General features: G+C 40.0%; 1 protein-coding gene across 5 annotated transcripts in view; it reads right to left on the reverse strand.

The window, feature by feature from the left end:
* The window catches only part of PARD3B (par-3 family cell polarity regulator beta), a 2,083,049-nt gene that overhangs the window by 1,442,963 nt on the left and 620,549 nt on the right, over nt 1-19,537 (reverse strand). For all 5 annotated transcript variants that reach the window (XM_073646400.1, XM_073646398.1, XM_073646401.1 and 2 more), the window contains one exon: nt 2,043-2,213. In XM_073646400.1, the coding sequence (XP_073502501.1) occupies nt 2,043-2,213 (171 nt within the window). The remainder of the gene's footprint in view (nt 1-2,042; nt 2,214-19,537) is intronic.

The following is a 19,537-nucleotide window of genomic DNA, read 5'->3' on the forward strand; positions in this document are numbered from 1 at the left end:
TTTTAACTTTGACTATGGGGTTAGTAATGGGGGTGTCTTATAGACGCCTCTCCATTACTAACCTGGGCTTGATGTCAGCTGGCATTATAAGCTGACATCAACCCCAACCCTATTACCCCACTGCCACCGCTACAGGGCAGTGGGAAGAGCGAGGCTAAGTGCCAGAATTGGCGCATCCTATGGATGCGCCATTTCTGGGGCGGCTGACGGCTGGTGTTTCTAGCCTGGGAGGGGGCCAATATTCAAGGCACCCTTCCAGGGCTATTAATATCAGCCCCCAGCTGTCTGCCTAGCCTTTGCTATTAAAATAGGGGGGACCCCACGTCATTTTTTTGGGGGTCCCCCATTTTAATAGCTGGTAAAGGCTAGGTATTCAGCTGGGGGCTGATATTAGTAGTCTGGGAAGCTCCGTGGGTATTACCCCCTTCCCCGGCTTCAAACATCTGCCCCAGCCGTCTGCTTAACCTTTGCTAGAGACTAAAATTACGGGGACCCCACGCCAATTTTTTTTTTAATAAATCCTTTATTTTAACACTAAATAACAAGTACAGTAACCAACTCTGTCACTCTACTTATTATATATGTGACTGACATATTTCTATCTATCTAATCTGTGTGTGATGCTCTATTCTTTCTGTTCTAAATTGTCGGGTTCCGGTGAATGCCGCTGATGAATTGCCTGCCGGCTTTTTTAAAGAGACGGGTGCATTAAAATCGGAGGGCACTAGTGTGTTCCAAGTGCCCTGCTATGTTTTTCATGCACCCTCCTATATACCCTGCCTGCCTGTCTGCCTATATATTCTGCCTGCCTGACGTTTAATTGAGCACCGTTCCCATCGATTTGGGCAATTTTTGACCTTCTGCAGACCGCCGGGGGGGGACCACCAGAAAAATGCTCGAGTTTCCCATAGACTTACACTGGACTCGTTGCTCGTGTCGAGCACCCGAGTATTCCAATGTGCTCGACCCGAGCTTCGAGCACCCGAGCATTTTAGTGCTCGCTCATCACTAATACTGTACAATTAACCCCTTCACTCCCGGTGATTTATTTTAATTTTAGTTTTTTTCCTCCACTTCTCCTAAGAGTCATCATTTTATTATTTTTCTATCCACATAGCCGTATGTGAGCTTGTTTTTTGCTGGAAGAGTTGTACTTTTGAGTGACAGCATTCATTTTATGATGTGATGCACTGGAAAGTGAACCATGTTCACTATATGGCATAACTGACCTGGCAATTTAATTCTCCAGGTCAGTATGATTACGCAGATACCAAAAATGTATAGTTTTTCATTTTTTAAGTGGTGAAAAAAATTGTAAAAAAAACCTTTTGCTTATGTGTCCATTTTCCAAAACTTGTAACGCTTTTAATTTTCAAGATATATAGTGAAAGCCCGCATCAAAGTCAGGGACACAACATATGACATATATGTACGTCATATGTCATGAAGGGGTTAAAGACGTACAGATACCCGATCATAAACCTTGGTTGGTGCACCAAGCATCCATCTGCTATTAGCAGAATTTGGTGCTATATTGATACAGTAGCATGTCTCACAGATCATGTTCACGCCCGCTACTCCTAAAAATAAAAGCAATTATATATATATATATATATATATATATACACACACCCTTACACACACATACATAATATACATAACTATATTTTTATATGGCTATTATAAAGTCTTATCACTTTAGGCAATGTACTCAAGAGAATGTAGCAATAATATCTATTGAGATAGCATAATAATTAGAATTGTATGTATTTTTTTAATTTCCTTAAGGCCACATTCACAAACTCAGTATTTTACCTCAGTATTTGTAAGCCAAAACGAGGAGTGGAACAATCAGAGGAAAAGCATAATAGAAACACGTCACCACTTCTGTATTTGTCACCCACTCCTGGTTTTGACTGACAAATAGTGATGTAAAAAACTGACCAAATACTGATAGTGTGACCGTGGCCTTATTGAGATTTTAAAAGGTTACACTGTAATATATATTTTAGCTACATGCTCCAAACAAATCCAGAACTTACTTCCATTTGCTTGTCCAGTTTACGCAAAATGACCAGCTGAATCATCCCTCGAATGTTTCCCTCCATAGACATGGATCTCCGCAACGTTTCCATAGCTTCTCGATTTGATTTGCCAAGTAAGCTCTCCCCATTCACAGCCAAAAGCTGATCATTAACTCTCAGACGTCCATCCTGTAACAAATAATGAAAAACGTAAAACGCAAGGAATATGATGTGCACTCATAGCTGGCTCATAACGCTCATCAGAGACCTCTAGAAGTTATTGACACATACATTCCAAAGAAGATAACTGAGTAAATATTCAAAAACAAAACTTTTAACAAAATATATAAGGAAATTTGGACACGGAATCTAATAGACACCTGTGTATGCACATACACACGTGGTCAAAGTTGTTGGTACCCCTCGTTTAATGGAAGAAAAACCCACAATGGTCACAGAAATAACTTGAATCTGACAAAGGTAATAATAAATTAAAAATCTATGAAAATGAACAAATGAAAGTCAGACATTGTTTTTCAACCCTGCTTCCACAGAATTTTAAAAAAATTAAACTCATGAAATAAGCCTGGACAGAAATGATGGTACCCCTGAAAATAATGTGACAAAAGGGACATGTTAAATCAAGTTGTGTCCACTAATTAGCATCACAGGTGTCTACAATCCTGTAATCACTCAGTGGGCCTGTATACAGGGCTACAGATACTCACTGTGCTGTTTGGTGACATGGTGTGTACCACACTCAACATGGACCAGAGGAAGCAAACGAAAGAGTTGTCTTAGGAGATTAGAAAGAAAATTATAGACAAGCATGTTAAAGGTTATAAGACCATCTCCAAGCAGCTTGATGTTCCTGTGACTACAATTGCACATATTATTCAGAAATTTAAGATCCATGGGACTGTAGCCAACCTCCCTGGACGAGGCCGCAGGAGGAAAATTGATGACAAATCAAAGAGATGGATAATACGAATGGTAACAAAAGAGCCCAGGATAACTTCTAAAGAGATTAAAGGTGAACTTAAAGCTCAAAGAACATCAGTGTCAGATCGCACCATTCGTCTTTGTTTGATCCAAAGTGGACTTCATGGGAGACGACCAAGGAGAACACCATTGTTGAAAAAAAATCATAAAAAATCCAGACTGGAATTTGCCAAACTACATATTGACAAGCCACAAAGCTTCTGGGAGAATGTCCTATGGACAGATGAGACAAAAATGGAAGTATTTGGCAAGGCACATCAGCTCTATGTTCTCAGACGGAAAAATGAAGCACATCAAGAAAAGAACACTGTCCCTACTGTGAAACATGGAGGAGGCTCAGTTATGTTCTAGGGCTGCTTTGATGCATCTGGCACAGGGTGTCTTGAATCTGTGCAGGGTACAATGAAATCTCAAGACTATCAAGGGATTCTGGAGAGGAATGTGCGGCCTATTGTCAGAAAGCTTGGTCTCAGTTGCAGGTCATGGGTCTTGCAACAGGATAATGACCAAAAACACACAGCTAAAAACAACCAAGAATGGCAAAGAGGAAAACATTGGACTATTCTGAAGTGGCTTTCTTTGACCCCTGACCTAAATCCTATTGAGCATCTTTGGAAAGAGCTGAAACATGCCGTCTGGAAAAGGCAACCTTCAAACACGAGGCAACTGGAGCAGTTTGCTCACAAGGAGTGGGCCAAAATACCTGTCGAGAGATGCAGAAGTCTCATTGACAGTTACAGGAATCGTTTGATTGCAGTGATTGCCTCAAAAGGTTGTTCAACAAAATATTAAGTTAAGGGTACCATCATTTCTGTCCAGGCCAATTTCATGAGTTTAATTTTTTTTTTAATTCTGTGGAAGCAGGGTTGAAAAGCAATGTCTGACTTTCATTTGTTCATTTTCATAGATTTATAATTTATTATTACTTTTGTCAGATTCTAGTTATTTCTGTGACCATTGTGGTTTTTTCTTTCATTAAACGAGGGGTACCAACAATTCTGACCACATGTGTAGTTTTTGAACCATAAGACTTCTTCTTTGGCGTCTCTTTGCCGATGGCTTCTTTTTGCTTTTCGTGTTTTTTTTCACTTTACACATCAAATAGTTGCAGTTTCCAAGTGACAGCTACCTGAAAAATGGTCAGGTCACTTCTTTTAGCCACTTCACTGCTTTCGAAGCCTGAAACGGTTAAAAGAAGTTGCAAAAGACATAACTTATGTAAAGTAACATGTTTTGATATTGCAGTGCATATTTTCATTATTTTTAATGTTGATGGAGAACTTTTTCGGGGGAATTACAGGCATAATCTGCCTGAAAAAGATGCAATGCACACATATTTTAAAGTATGTTGCCCATCATACTTCAAATATGGCAACTGGCAAGTTTTTCAGTAATTTTTATTTGTCACACTCTTTACTGATCTTACTGTAGCCTTCGTTTGCATTGGACTTATTTACAATCTTGGTATTTCTTGTGTTGTAGGCAACATAAATAAGCACTGTATAAATCATGACTTAAAAGGCTGTCTCTCTCACATGTGGCTACACACAGTTACTATAAAAATATAGCAACTGGAAATTATACCCCTCACCAGTATTTTCATTACTTGGAAGAAATGTGGAAATCAATGCAAATCAAATTTGTGTTTCATTTTATGAAATTCGGAGGTCCAGGTAAATTCAGAAAAAATGTGAGATTCGATTCGCATGAATTGCCTGCTACACATTATAGAAGATTGTGACAGTCAGACAGTCGCATGCCATCAGGCGCGACTGCGCAAACTTCCCCATAATGCCTTGTAACGATCACATTAGATGGCATAGCACAGCCAATCAGGAGGAACCATCAGTGAATGTATAAAAGCTGAGGCAGGGAACACAGCAGTCATTGCTTGACATGCACAGGGTGTCAAGAAATAGAGCAAAGCATATTGACAATTTACCCTGTGTATTTGTCATTTCAGGTAGATGGGGGTAGGTGGTGGTCTTCTCATGGACACACCTTACTAGTTATTTATAACCTAGTTGGGGTTTTAATTGTTTTTAAAGTGTATTTTAGGCCACCTTCACATGTCCGTTATGTATGTCAGTATACGGTCCATTTTTTAAGGGCTGCAAATACAGACATGCGCACATCCATTGTATTCAATGGGTGTGCGCACATGTCAGGTTCTTCACGCGGGCTGTGTGTCCATATGAAAAACCCACAGACATGGCAGGTTTTTTTGCGCAGCACACACAAAATGCATGACGTGTACTGGAGCATGGGAATCAGCGGTACAGTTTGAGCTGATCCCTGGTGCCGACTGCTGGAGGAAACTCTCATCATTGTCCCCTACTTGCGCTAAGATGAGCGAGAGCAGGGACAATGTTAAGAGTTGTATTCAGCTCTTGCTGTCTACATCCAGTGTAAAATTAAGAATAAAATAAAAAAAACACTTATACTCACCTTAACACCTAATCCTCTGAAGCCATTGTCCCCTGTAAAAAAAATAAAAAACAACAATATCCCTCATTTGTCTGAACTGGCAAGAATCCATAGTGTCCCATGCCGTAATCCATCTCTGCAATATTTGGTTTACAACCTGAAAAGTATCATGATGCTACCATGCAGGCTGCAAACCATGAGATAATGAGCTGCTGAAGCACAGATTCATTGACTAGCGGCGACGTCAAATTGCCAGTAACTGAAGCTGCGTTCCCAGGCTTAGTTCACTGTGAGCTGGAATGATGAGCTGCGGTGAACTCAATGAAATCACCGCAAGCACTGTAAGAATTTTCTCACGGTCCTAGCAGTGATCTCACTGAGTTCACCGCAGTTCATCGTCCCAGCTCACAGTGAACTGAGCCTGGAAACGCATTTTCAGTGACTGGCAGTACCCTCTATGACGTCACCGCTAGTCAATGAAGCTGCCCTCCCATCAGCTCATTGTCTCATAGTTTGAAGCCTGGACGGTAGCATCATGACACTGTTCAGGTTGTAAACTAAATATCGTAGAGATGGATTACAATATGGGACACTATGGATTCTTGTCAGTTCAGACAAATAAGGGATATTGGGTTTTTTTAGTTTTTTTTTACAGGGGACAATGGATTCTAGCCACTTCTGACAGATGATGGATGTTTTTTGTTTTTTTTACAGGGGACAAGAGCTTCAATGGATTAAGGGTAAGGTGAGTATTTTTGCTATTTATTATTTTCTGTCTTTTACAGGGTACACAGGCTTCAGAGGAATAGGTGTAAGGTGAGTATACATTTTTCTTTTTTTTTTAAATATATGTGTAAAACAGTGTGGACTTTTATTTTAAATAAAGGATTTTATTCAGGCTATGTGTTTATTTGCAAACTTTTACTATTGGGTTGGTAATTGGGGCATCTTATAGACGCCTCTCCATTTCTAACCCCTGGGCTTCATGTCATCTGTTAATACAAGGCTGACATGAAACCCAACCCAATTAACCCATTTGCCACCGCACCAGGGCAAATGGGAAAAGCTGAGGCTAAGCACCAGATTTTGCACATCTTATTGATGCGCCATTTCAGGGGTGGCTAAGGGCTGATGTTATTCACCTCAGGGGGGGCCAGCATCCATGGCCCCTTCCCTGGCTAACAATATCAGCCCACAGCTGTCTGTTTAGCCTTTGCTGGTTAGATTTTATAGGGTGACCCTACGTCAATTTTTCTGGGGTCCCCCTGTAATCTAGTAAACACTAATCAAACAGCTGTGAGCTGTTATTAAAGGCTGGGAAACATGTTGGCCTAATGGTCTATTCCCTGACTAGTAATGTCAGCCCCCAGTGGTTGGCTTTCCCTCTGCTGGTTATGAAAATTATGTGGGAACCCATGCCATTTTTTTTAATGAATTCTTCATTTTACACTGGATGTACTCAGCGGGGGCACTTGTGATCAGCGCGAACTGTAATGCTTTTCCCAGGCGCCAGTACGTGTCACACGGACGGCACATGGATGTGTCATACGGACACATGGATGTCACATATGGACACATGGATAGCATACGGACACAGACCACACATCTCACCAGTACGATTTTCTCCTGTACAGGAATCACCAGGACGTGTGAAGGAGGCCTTAAAGTGTATTTCCTGTCCCTTTTCTGTTTACCATAAAGATATTTATATGGTGATCCCAAGGTATTTGAATACTTCTTTTCTCACTTGTCACTTTCACATTACTGAGGCTGTGTTTGTGTAAAAAGAGATTGAGAGGGGTCGGAAACAGTCCTAGGGGACCTCAGAGTGATACACACATCTTTTCAGGGCAATTACAGGTTTAATAACATTGTGACTCATTTCAAATCCTTTTGCTGTGAATCAAATTTTTAGGAAAAATCCATCAAAGCTGCTAAATTCAGTAAAAATTCCTATAGTCTGAACGAGCCTTCAGACTGTAGCGGCACAAGAGAATCAGTCACTGCAACACTGTAAGCAGCAGCACTTCCAGTCATGCATCATTCTTTTAAATTCGACAGAAAGCACCACATTTTATGGGCTTAGCAGTAGTAGACTGTCACAAAGGAAAGTACCCCACTCAGCAAATAAGTGACAAGCATATTGTTTGTATACATTTAAGGCAAAAAGCAAGGCAATAATGCTGCAGAAACCTGCATGCTACTGCGACTTTGCCCCATCACTAAATGGTGCAGAAGAGTCACAGCCCTAAAATAACCCATTTCTTTACATTTATCTGCAAATAAATTACATTTTCCCAAGTGCTTCAATTCATTGCTGCTTACTTACATATAACTGAATAGTCTATTGACTGTGATCATTGCTTCTCCCAGAGGAAAGTGCACGGTCCAAAGTGCTTCCCAGTTATCTAATTTCAGTTCTACTATATTGTATTTTTTAATGAGGTGAAAGGGAGCAGAACACCATTTGTTTTAATGAGCATCTAATGCAATCGAAAAAACATATTCATTCAATGGAATGACTATGAATATAAGTGAAATGAATGGCTGGAAACAGATTTATATTTTGTCAGACAGTCTGGAAAGTCAATATACTGTATAGACACCGCTACTGACTTCATCAAACAAGTCCACTTCAGGCTAATTAAAACTTCAACACCACTACAGTTCATCATCAATAACCTTGTACCCATCACACTAGCTCAGAACAAAAGATCTATTACTAGTGTAAGGAAAGAAATATACGGTACCTTACTGAGAGGCTGAGCTATACAACCCATGATGTGATCTTTCCTTCCATCTGTAATCACTAAAGTTAAGAATGAAAGCTTATGATTATAACCACTTTGAATTATTAGAGAATCACATAGAGATCATTGTTAATATATACCACGATCAGAAATGGTCCCTTAAAGGGGTTATCCAGAACTTTTATTAGTTTTGCGCATGGGGTTCAGAACTGACAGGCAGGTGGCTCAGAGTGGTCACAGATGGCTCCAGTGTCTTCTCTTCTGCTCTGTTGAAGGGGCATCTCAGCAGGCTTCGCTGCCAGACTGTGGGGAGCCGGATGTTTATCAGCATGACGTCTGCAGTGATGCTCAGTCAACAGAGCAGATTGGAAGAGGAAGAGCTGCTCTGTTGACCAGAGGTGAAGTGAAGCAAGGGAATCACTGGCTGAGTCAGCAGAGATTGTCCGCATGCAGAATAGGCAGGTAGTTAGCAACTACCTGCCTATTAGTTCTTAGCCTCGTACAGAAAAATAGAAAAAATCCTAGATAACCTTTAGAAATATTGGAGCTATACTCTACTAAATCTAAATTTCATGGACAGAAGAGCTGTAGGCCACATCTGGATTTAATAACAAATATAGTAGTGTGAAAAAGTGTTTGCCCTCTTCCTGATTTCTTATTCTTCTGCATGTTTGTCACACTTAAATGTTTCAGATCACAAAAAAAAATTAAATATTAAACAAAGAAAACACAAGTAAACACAAAATTACATTTTTAAATGAAGGTCTTTATTATAAAGGGAAAAAGAAATCCAAACCTAGAGGGCCCTGCATGAAAAAAACTGATTGACCCCCCATTCCTCCTTAAAACATAAATTAACTGTGGTTTATCACATCTTTGGGAAGCTGAGTTCAATTTCCCTGGCAACACCCAGTACTGATTACTGCCACATCTGTTCTCAATCAAGATGTCACTTAAATAGGACCTGCCTGACAAAGTGAAATAGACCGAAAGATCCTCAAAAGCTAGACGAAATGCTGTGATCCAAAGAAATTCAGGAACAAATGAGAAACAAAGTAGCTGAGATCTATCAGTCTGGAAAAGGTTATAAAGCCATTTCTAAAGCTTTGGGACTCCAGCGAACCACAGTATGGCAAAAACAATGAACAGTGGTGAACCTTCCCAGGAGTGGCCAGCTGACCAAAATTAACCCAAGAGTGCAGCGACGACTCATCCAAGAGGTCACAAAAGACCCCACAACAACATTCAAAGAACTGCAGGCCTCACTCTCCTCAGTTAAGGTCAGTGTTCATGACTCCACCATAAGAAAAGAGACTGAGCAAAAATGTCATGCATGGCAGAGTTCTAAGACAAAAGCCACTACTGAGCAAAAAAATCATAAAGGCTCATCTCAGTTTTGCCAGAAAACATCTTGATCATCGCCAAGACTTTTGGGAGAATACTCTGTCGACTGACAAGACAAAAGTTGAACTTTTTGGATGGTGTATGTCCCATTACATCTGGCGTAGAAGTAACACAGCATTTCAGAAAAAGAACATCATATCAACAGTAAAATAAGGTGATGGTAGTGTGATGGTCTGGGGCTGTCTTGCTGCTTCAGGACCTGGAAGACTTGCTGTGGTAAATGGAACCATAAATTTTTCTGTCTACCAAAAAATCATGACGGAGAATGTCCGGCCATCTGTTCGTGACCCCAAGCTGAAGCGCACTTGGATTGTGCAGCAAGACAATGATCCAAAACACACCAGCAAGTCCTCCTCTGAATGACTTAAGAAAAACAAAAAGAAGAGTTGGATTGGCCTAGTCAAAGTCCTGATCTTAATCCGATTGAGATGCTGTGGCATGACCTTAAAAAGGGGATCATGCTCGGAAACCCTCCAATGTTGCTGAATTACAACAATTTTTCAAAGATGAGTGAGCCAAAATTCCTCCAGAGCGTTGTAAAACACTCATTGCCAGTTACGTTTGATTGCAGTTGTTGCTGCTAAGGGTGGCCCAACCAGTTATAGGTTTAGGAGGCAATCACTTTTCACACAGGGCCCTATAGCTTTGGATTTCTTTTCCCTTAATAATAAAGACCTACATTTAAAAACTGCATTTTGTATTTACTTGTGTTATTCTTATCTAAAATTTGAATTTGTTTTGTTATCTGAAACATTTAAGTGTGATAAGCATGCAAAAGAATAAGACATCAGGAAGGGGACAAACACCTTTTCACACCACTGTATGTTAAAAAGGTTTTCCAAGTTCACAATATTGATGGCCCATCCTATACCCCTTAATATTGGTGACATCCAACTCTGGGTACTCTTGCCGATCAGCTATGCTTATGTGAACACTACAGTTGTTTCAAGTTTTACCTTGCTCTACCTGCATGCCATATACTTAGTAGCAGCTCTTGTCAGTATTGAAGCTTCAGCACCATAGAAGTGAATAGGGCAACACTCTGATATCTGGCACAGATGCTACTAAGTAAATGGTGTGCAGGTAGACAGAGCAGTGCCGTGACCCCTTCATACAATTGATCGGTGGGAGTGGAAATAGCTTCATTTGCCTAGATAGGTAGGTAGACAGATATATTCCAACAAAGAAGACAACAGTCCAGCATAAGAGGTAACAAAAACAGACTTTCTTTTTTTTTTTAGCTGAAATGGCAAAATACACCACATGAATTAAATAAAGTCGGCATTTTGCATATTATGTTGGAAAATCAAGAAATTATTTGTAGAGTTCATGGAACTAATTGATACCTATAATAGCCTGCTACAGCTATTCTATTCTTAGATAGATACACTGTCAAGCAAAAGGTAAAGTTGTTTTGAACTTTTGACTTTCAGGTAATGTGAGAACAGGTTGTAATTTGTAGTATACAAGAAGAAAAAGATTTTTTCCACCACCAGGAGCAAAATAGTAACAATGCAGTGACATGACAAGAATTTGTATAACTAATCATATGATAAATATGTGAAAGTCAAATTTATGTATAAAATAGCCAAGATGATTGTCTATAAAATGCTGGTAGTCTCACATTGGAAGCAGTAGTGGATGGTGAGATATGGAGCCTGAAAGTCAGAAGTTCAAAACATTGTTACCCTTTTGCTCGTCAGTGACATAGATAGATAGATACATTGATAGATAGATACATTGATCGATAAATGAGATTTTGAAGTGGTGTTCACAGAGCAGTCCTCTCTACAGTATACTGCACATATTGCATAAAATCTGACAGAAGGTATAATTGTGAATGAGATGTAACAACAATCACATTACTAATTACTGATACCCATTGCTACTTTTTGTGTACCCTAAATAATTGTTAAATAAATTGAAAAAAAAAGCCTCCAGCCACCCTCCCTGTAACTAATCTTCTAGCGTACTGAAATCCACTGTAAGTAATTACCTCAGCTAAAGAAGAAGTGAAATGTACACTGTTTAATGGAAATGTCATTTGTTCAGTAAACAGAGACTTTCTTTGGCGCGGTATGTGATAAAAGCCATAAATGGGGGTGAGAAAAGCATAAAATGATGCATTGCATGAGATCTATATTCTTTCTGTTGCAGGAACACATTGTGACCGTTTTGGTTTATTTTACTTGGGGGAAGGTTTATTGCCTGAAAGCAGGCTCGATTTTCACAAGATATCACAGCTGCTTAAAATTCCAGCCACAAAGGAGCGAGATATTGTAAATATATCTTCCGACCAAGAAGGGCTCTGAACTGGATGATTTCATTCTTGTCTCAGCTGTGCAATGCTCAATCTCGGTGCAGTGAGAAGCAATATGTATATTAACCTTAACATCTTCAGTATTAATAAAGACGGCGACATCCGGCGAGCGCGATGACAGATCATGTATTGACTAGAGGCAAAGCTGTGACACACGCAGTATGAATGAGGGACACAATCTATGTGACAAGCCTGTAATAGCCACCGCCTACGATGTATTGCCCTGGAAGCAGGGACCCCACCATTAGTGCATTGTTTTACTGAGAATAAACACTTGGCAGAGGGAAACATGGAGCGACTTTGGTAATATAGCCAAATATATTCCTAGGCAATATACCCTGGTGGAGAGCAGCTATGTAAATGTTATTCCTTTGGTAAATGTAAAGTGTCTGCCAGCAAGAACATTTCCTGCACAGTGTTCTAGACAAATCCAAAATCATATTGCTTCAGATAGGTCGTAAATTATTCTGTACCCAGAACAACCTGGGGAAGGAGATAGCTTTCACAGTAGTCTTTATTCCATCTCTCTTTTTTTTCAGAAAGACCGTTTAAATAAATAAATCATAGGAAATTCAATGGATGTGAATGTTTCCATTTTCTTTGTTGGTATATTAGAAGGCACATTTTGTTTGGCAATGATATCTCACGTGGCACCATTTGAAACTAAGCCTCGTTTTTTATGCTAAATATGTGCCTCTATTGCTTCTTCTTTCACAGCCCACGATTATGCAGTACTCTGAAGTATACATATTTCATCTGTAAATTAAACTATTAGGAATATTACATTAGTAGCCATACTATAGCTGTGCTACAATGATAACAGATGGTGCAGGGCACATCAGCCAGTGGGTTAGAGACTTTTTTTAATGCACCACAGCGGGGTTTTTTTATTTCAGTGCTAGAGTAGTACTACTACTATAAGGTTCTTGACTATTATACTCAACAGCTTCTGTCTTCAGCTCTTCCAGGCACCGTTCCGATCCCACAACTTCTTACTGACTGGAAGTCTGGAACGGTCAACGGTTCTGGCTCTCATAGACTTACACTGAGTTATGACCGCGGGCTCACCCAGCAAACACTGTAGCAATCAGGCAGGTCACAAAATGCCGGAGACCAACCAGAGCGGCACTGAGAACAGATGAAGACGGTAACTGGTAAGTATAAGACTAGAGGCAGGGAACTTACATTAGTACCACCACTCTAGCGGTAAAATAGAAAAAAACCTCAAGTGGTGCATTAACGGACTGTGTGTTAAAATTGTATTTAATCTGCAGCTTATGTTTTTGTATTATCAGAAATCACAGAAGTTTTGAAAGTCATCAAGATTTCTGCTCATCATCGATTAAAGGGCTACTCCCATCTTATCCATTTAAAGGTACAGAAACAGGGTAGTTCTTTGGGATATGGGGATTCTGTAACTCCCATTTACTTCTATGCAAGTCACAGAAACAGCGTAAGTGCACTCAGCTGTTTCCGAAGCCCCACTTCCTATGATCGGTGCATGATCTCTGTTATTTCAGTCTCAGACATGAACAACTAAGATAGGAATAACCCTTTAATAGGCAACTACATTGTTTACATGCACTGGATAAAACCCTGTCCTGATCATGAAATAAGCTTTTTCAAAACCAAGCTTATAAGTTTAATTAACTGATGTCAAAAATAACAAAAACATTATAGGAATTTTACCTTTTATTGGCGAATTAAAAAAATATATTTGCAAGCTGCAGAACCAGAGTTCCCTACAAAAAGCAAGTCTGTAAGCATTATTGATTTGTTTGTAAAGTGGCCTGATGAAGAGGCTTATAACATTCAAAAGCTTGAAGATATCATTCTTCCAGTAAGCCAATAAGGTATGACTCCTATAATACTTTCACCAGTTTTGTTAATTGAACTATTAAACCTCACATGCATTGTTCTGTCTAACATTACACCACACGGTTTGTGAATTATCAATGTATGAAGGATTAAATAATAAATAATTTTCACCAGTAAAATTATATAATAAGAACCTGGTGCTCCAAAAAAACAAAAAGGCAACATAATTGTTGTAAGGTCACTATGAGCTGCCACCTGGGTTTAAACCTTTAGTCTCTTGGTGGCAGTCTGTAAGTCTGGGCTTTTAAGTTGGATCTCCAGAATATATTTGAAATGATTACTAAAAACAGTAGGATTGTAAAAGTAAAAAGCGGATACTTGAAAATCAGCATAAACCTATTCCAACTGATGTGGCACATCAAGACTTTTACCAATCTTTTGAACATATTATTCATTGCTGGGTTCAGTTGAGTTCATAGGCACCTTTAGGCTTTGAAAGATGAACTCTGAAGCTCAGAAATGGAAGTTGAGTAGTTTATGCTGGGACTAATGCAGATATAAAGCTTTTCTGAAATTGGTTTATATAGTGGCAGGGTGATAACTAGCTGCATGGTGACATTAACCGAAATTATCAGATCGCTATTGGTGTGATGGCAAGGACCATACAAACTCTAATTAAGATTTGTACATACTGATGGCTCTGGTTTGACATCTAAGCAACTGAGGAGATTTCGCCTTGGCTTGCTTTGAGTTACGGTTATATGATGCCTCAAATTAAGCTTCTTTGAAAATTAATAAAAATGTTAATAGTACTTCCACAAGTTATATGTAATTGGATTGACTATTGTTACTATGTTCAAATATTTGTTCATTTAATTATGCTGGTTTTACAGAGCCAAGATGTATAAATAACTCATGTTTAATGCTTCTTAGGCTATGTGCCCACGATGCAGAAATGCTCAGGATTTTTCCTGAGCGTTTCTGCATCTCCCTGGCAGAAAAAACGCATGTGGATTGTACATGCGGATTGTACATGCGTTTTGCTGCCAGGGATAAGCAGATGTGAAGCGTTCTTCACTTGCATTTCCGCATGCGGGTTGACAAGCGCTTTCCAAGCGATTTTAGCATCACTTGGAAAGTGCTTGTCAACTTGGTCACACTATACAAATCCATGCAACAGGCATGGATTTATATAGTGTGCCCAGAGAGAATTTCAAAAAATAAAATAATAAATATATACTTACCCTCCGATGGCCCGCGCTGTCTTGCTTCGCTCGGTCCCGGCTGCCGGCAGCGGTACACTGAAGGACATGCCGACGTCAGCGTCGCGTGACCCGTCACATGTCACATGACGCTGATGTCAGCGCAGGTCCTTCATTCCATCGTGAAGTGCCGGGAAGCAAGGAGGAGCGCAGCGCGGGCCGCCAGAAGGTAAGTAGACATTTATTTTTTATTTTATTCTTTTTTTACAGCTTTTTTAATGGTACCTGGGTGTGGATGAGACTCTCCTCTCCTCCACACCCGGGTACCATCCGCATATTAGAACGCACCAATTACGCAAGTACAGATGCAGTTTTGGGGAATTGGCGCGTTCTAATGTAAGTCAATGGCGGCGAAAACGCAGCGCTTCCGCAAAATAATTGGTAGTGCTGCGTTTTTTTCCGCAATGATAATCCGCAGCGGAAATTTCCGCAGCATGTGCATAGCACATGCGGATTATCATTGGGGAACATTGCAGACCTTCTACCATGCGTTTTTTAAGCATTTCTGCAGCATTTTTGCCGCTGCGGAAATGCTTAAAAAACACATCGTGGGCACACAGCCTTAAGGTTGGGTGTTGGAGAACTGTATTTCTCCAATGTTTGTCTGGTTGTTGATGTTGTTGTTTTTTTTTACCTCTGTGAAAATCGTTATAAAAATTAATAAACATTTGATTTAAAAAAAAGAAAGATTTGTACATACTGTGAATCTTATGCAATTAAAAGTAATAGACGTCAAAATAATTTTCTAGACTTAGAATTGCTGTCCGTAGTATAAGTTAAACTCCTGTATAGATAGAGCCACTACAGTATACCCAGGCACAGACTCTTACATACAAATGTGCCAGGTACTGCTGCCCATCCCATTTAAGTGGCTAAATAGACCAATGTAGCTGTGCCAGGTGCAATCATGCATTGTGATGTGATCAAAAAATAGTTTATTAATAAAAAGACCACAAAAGACCCATTAAGATGCACTCTATTACAGTCATCTGAAACTGAAATGTCCAATCTTGACACCACTCTATGGTATATACAGTATGTACATGAATAAGTATTTACACACGTATATGTGTGTGTATGTGTGTGTGTGTGTGTGTGTGTGTGTGTGTGTGTGTGTGTGTGTGTATACAGTATAGACCAAAAGTTTGGACACACCTTCTCATTTAAAGATTTTTCTGTATTTTCATGACTCTGAAAATTGTACATTCACACTGAAGGCATCAAAACTATGAATTAACACATGTGGAATTATATACTTTACAAAAAAGTGTGAAACAACTGAAAATATGTCTTATATTCTCTTATATTCTAGGTTCTTCAAAGTAGCCAACTTTTGCTTTGATGACTGCTTTGCACACTCTTGGCATTCTCTTGATGAGCTTCAAGAGGTAGTCACCGGAAATAGTCTTCCAACAATCTTGAAGGCGTTCCCAGAGATGCTTAGCACTTGTTGGCCCTTTTGCCTTCACTCTGTGGTCCAGCTCACCCCAAACCATCTCGATTGGGTTCAGGTCTGGTGACTGTGGAGGCCAGGTCATCTGGCGTAGCACCCCACCACTCTCCGTCTTGGTCAAATAGCCCTTACACAGCCTGGAGGTGTGTTTGGGGTCATTGTCCTGTTGAAAAATAAATGATGGTCCAACTAAACGCAAACCGGATGGATTAGCATGCCGCTGCAAGATGCTGTGGTAGCTATGCTGGTTCAGTATGCCTTCAATTTTGAATAAATCCCCAACAGTGTCACCAGCAAAGCACCCCCACACCATCACACCTCCTCCTCCATGCTTCACGGTGGGAACCAGGCATGTAGAGTCCATCCGTTCACCTTTTCTGCGTCGAACAAAGACACGGTGGTTGGAACCAGAGATCTCAAATTTGGACTCATCAGACCAAAGCAAAGATTTCCACTGGTCTAATGTCCATTCCTTGTGTTCTTTAGCCCAAACAAGTCTCTTCTGCTTGTTGCCTGTCCTTAGCAGTGGTTTCCTAGCAGCTATTTTACCATGAAGGCTTGCTGCACAAAGTCTCCTCTTAACAGTTGTTGAAGAGAAGTGTCTGCTGCTAGAACTCTGTGTGGCATTGACCTGGTCTCTAATCTGAGCTGCTGTTAACCTGCAATTTCTGAGGCTGGTGACTCGGATAAACTTATCCTCAGAAGCAGAGGTGACTCTTGGTCTTCCTTTCCTGGGGCGGTCCTCATGTGAGCCAGTTTCTTTGTAGCGCTTGATGGTTTTTGCAACTGCACTTGGGGACACTTTCAAAGTTTGCCCAATTTTTCAGACTGACTGACCTTCATTTCTTAAAGTAATGATGGCCACTCGTTTTTCTTTACTTAGCTGCTTTTTTCTAGCCATAATACAAATTCTAATAGTCTATTCAGTAGGACTATCAGCTGTGTATCCACCTGACTTCTGCACAACACAACTGATGGTCCCAACCCCATTTATAAGGCAAGAAATCCCACTTATTAAACCTGACAGGGCACACCTGTGAAGTGAAAACCATTTCCGGTGACTACCTCTTGAAGCTCATCAAGAGAATGCCAAGAGTGTGCAAAGTAGTCATCAAAGCAAAAGGTGGCTACTTTGAAGAACCTAGAATATAAGACATATTTTCAGTTGTTTCATACTTTTTTGTTACGTATATAATTCCACGTGTGTTAATTCATAGTTTTGATGCCTTCAGTGTGAATGTACAATTTTCATAGTCCTGAAAATACAGAAAAATCTTTAAATGAGAAGGTGTGTCCAAACTTTTGGTCTGTACTGGATATATATATATACATACATATATATATACATATATATATATATATACACACATTATATATATATATATATATATATATATATATATATATATATATATATATATATATATATATATACATTTTTCACTCTTTGTTTCATTGCAAGTATTTGGTAAATTCTAAAAAGTTAATTTTTTTTCTCATTAAAGTACAGTCTGCACCACATCTAAACTGAAAAAAAAACAGAAATGTAGAAATTTTTGCTAATTTATTAAAAAGAGAAACTGGTTATGGTTATAAGTATTCAGACCCTTTGCTCAGACACTCATATTTAAGTCACATGCTGTCCATTTCCTTGTGATCCTCCTTGAGATGGTTCTACTCCTTCATTGGAGTCCAGCAGTGTTTAATTAAACTGATATGACTTGATTTGCAAAGGCACACATCTGTCTATATAGGACCTCACAGCTCACAGTGCATGTCAGTCCAAATGAGAATCATGAGCTCAAAGGACCTGCCCAAGGAGCTCAGAGACAGAATTGTGGCAAGGCACAGATCTGGCCAAGGTTAGAAAAGAATTTCTGCATTACTCAAGGTTCCTAAGAGCACAGTGGCCTATATAATCCTTAAATGGAAGAAGTTTGGGACCACCAGAAGTCTTCCTAGACCTGGCCGTCCAGCCAAACTGAGCAATCATGGGAAAAGAGCATTGGTGACAGAGGTAAAGAAGAACCCCAAGATCACTGTGGCTGAGCCCCAGAGATGCAATAGGGTCATGGGAGAACGTTCCAGAAAGTCAACAATCACTGCAGCCTTTATGGCAGAGTGGCCCGAAGGAAGCCTCTCCTCAGTGCAAAACATATGAAAGCCAGCATAGAGATAGCTCAAAAACACATGAAGGACTCTCAGACTATGAGAAATAAGATTCTCTGGTCTGATGAGACGAAGATAGAACTTTTTGGTGATAATTCTAAGTGGTATGTGTGGAGAAAACCAGGCACTGCTCATCACCTGCCCAATACAATCCCAACAGTGAAACATGGTGGTGGCAGCATCATGCTATGGAGGTGTTTTTCAGCAGCAGGGACAGGACGACTGGTAGCAATTGAAGGAAACATGAATGCGGCCAAGTACAGAGATATCCTGGATGAAAACCTCTTCCAGAGTGCTCTGGACCTCGTATTTGGCAAGGATCTGCAAGGAAGAATGGCAGAGGATCCCCAAATCCAGGTGTGAAAAACTTGTTGCATCATTCCCAAGATGACTCATGGCTGTACTAGCTCAAAAGGGTGCTTATACTCTATACTCCTTTTCAGCAAATACTGGAGGCAAATTTGCATTCATCAGCCCGGAAGCTGCACATGGGACATACTTGGACGTTCCAACATGACAACGATCCAAAACACAAGGCCAAGTTGACCTGCCATTGGCTACAGCAGAGCAAAGTGGAGGTTCTGGAGTAGCCAACTCAGTCTCCTGACCTCAGTATCATTGAGCCACTCTGGGGAGATCTCAAGCGTGCAGTTCATGCTAGACAGCCAAGGAATTTACAGGAACTGGAGGCTTGTTGCCAAGAAGAATGGGCAGCTTTATCATTTGAGAGAATAAAGAACCTCATCCACAACTACCACAAAATACTTCAAACTGTCATTGATGTTAGAGGGGGCAATACATGGTATTAAGAACTGGGTTAGGTGAACATTTGATCAGGGTTACTTGGATGTTTTTGGTTGTCATTAAGATTTAAAAAGAGAAAACTCAGTAGCTTGACAATAAATGGC

Source organism: Phyllobates terribilis, unplaced genomic scaffold, assembly GCF_046119375.1.
Source record: "Phyllobates terribilis strain yellow unplaced genomic scaffold, ASM4611937v1 Scaffold_9__5_contigs__length_417890890, whole genome shotgun sequence".
NCBI classification, from domain to species: domain Eukaryota; kingdom Metazoa; phylum Chordata; class Amphibia; order Anura; family Dendrobatidae; genus Phyllobates; species Phyllobates terribilis.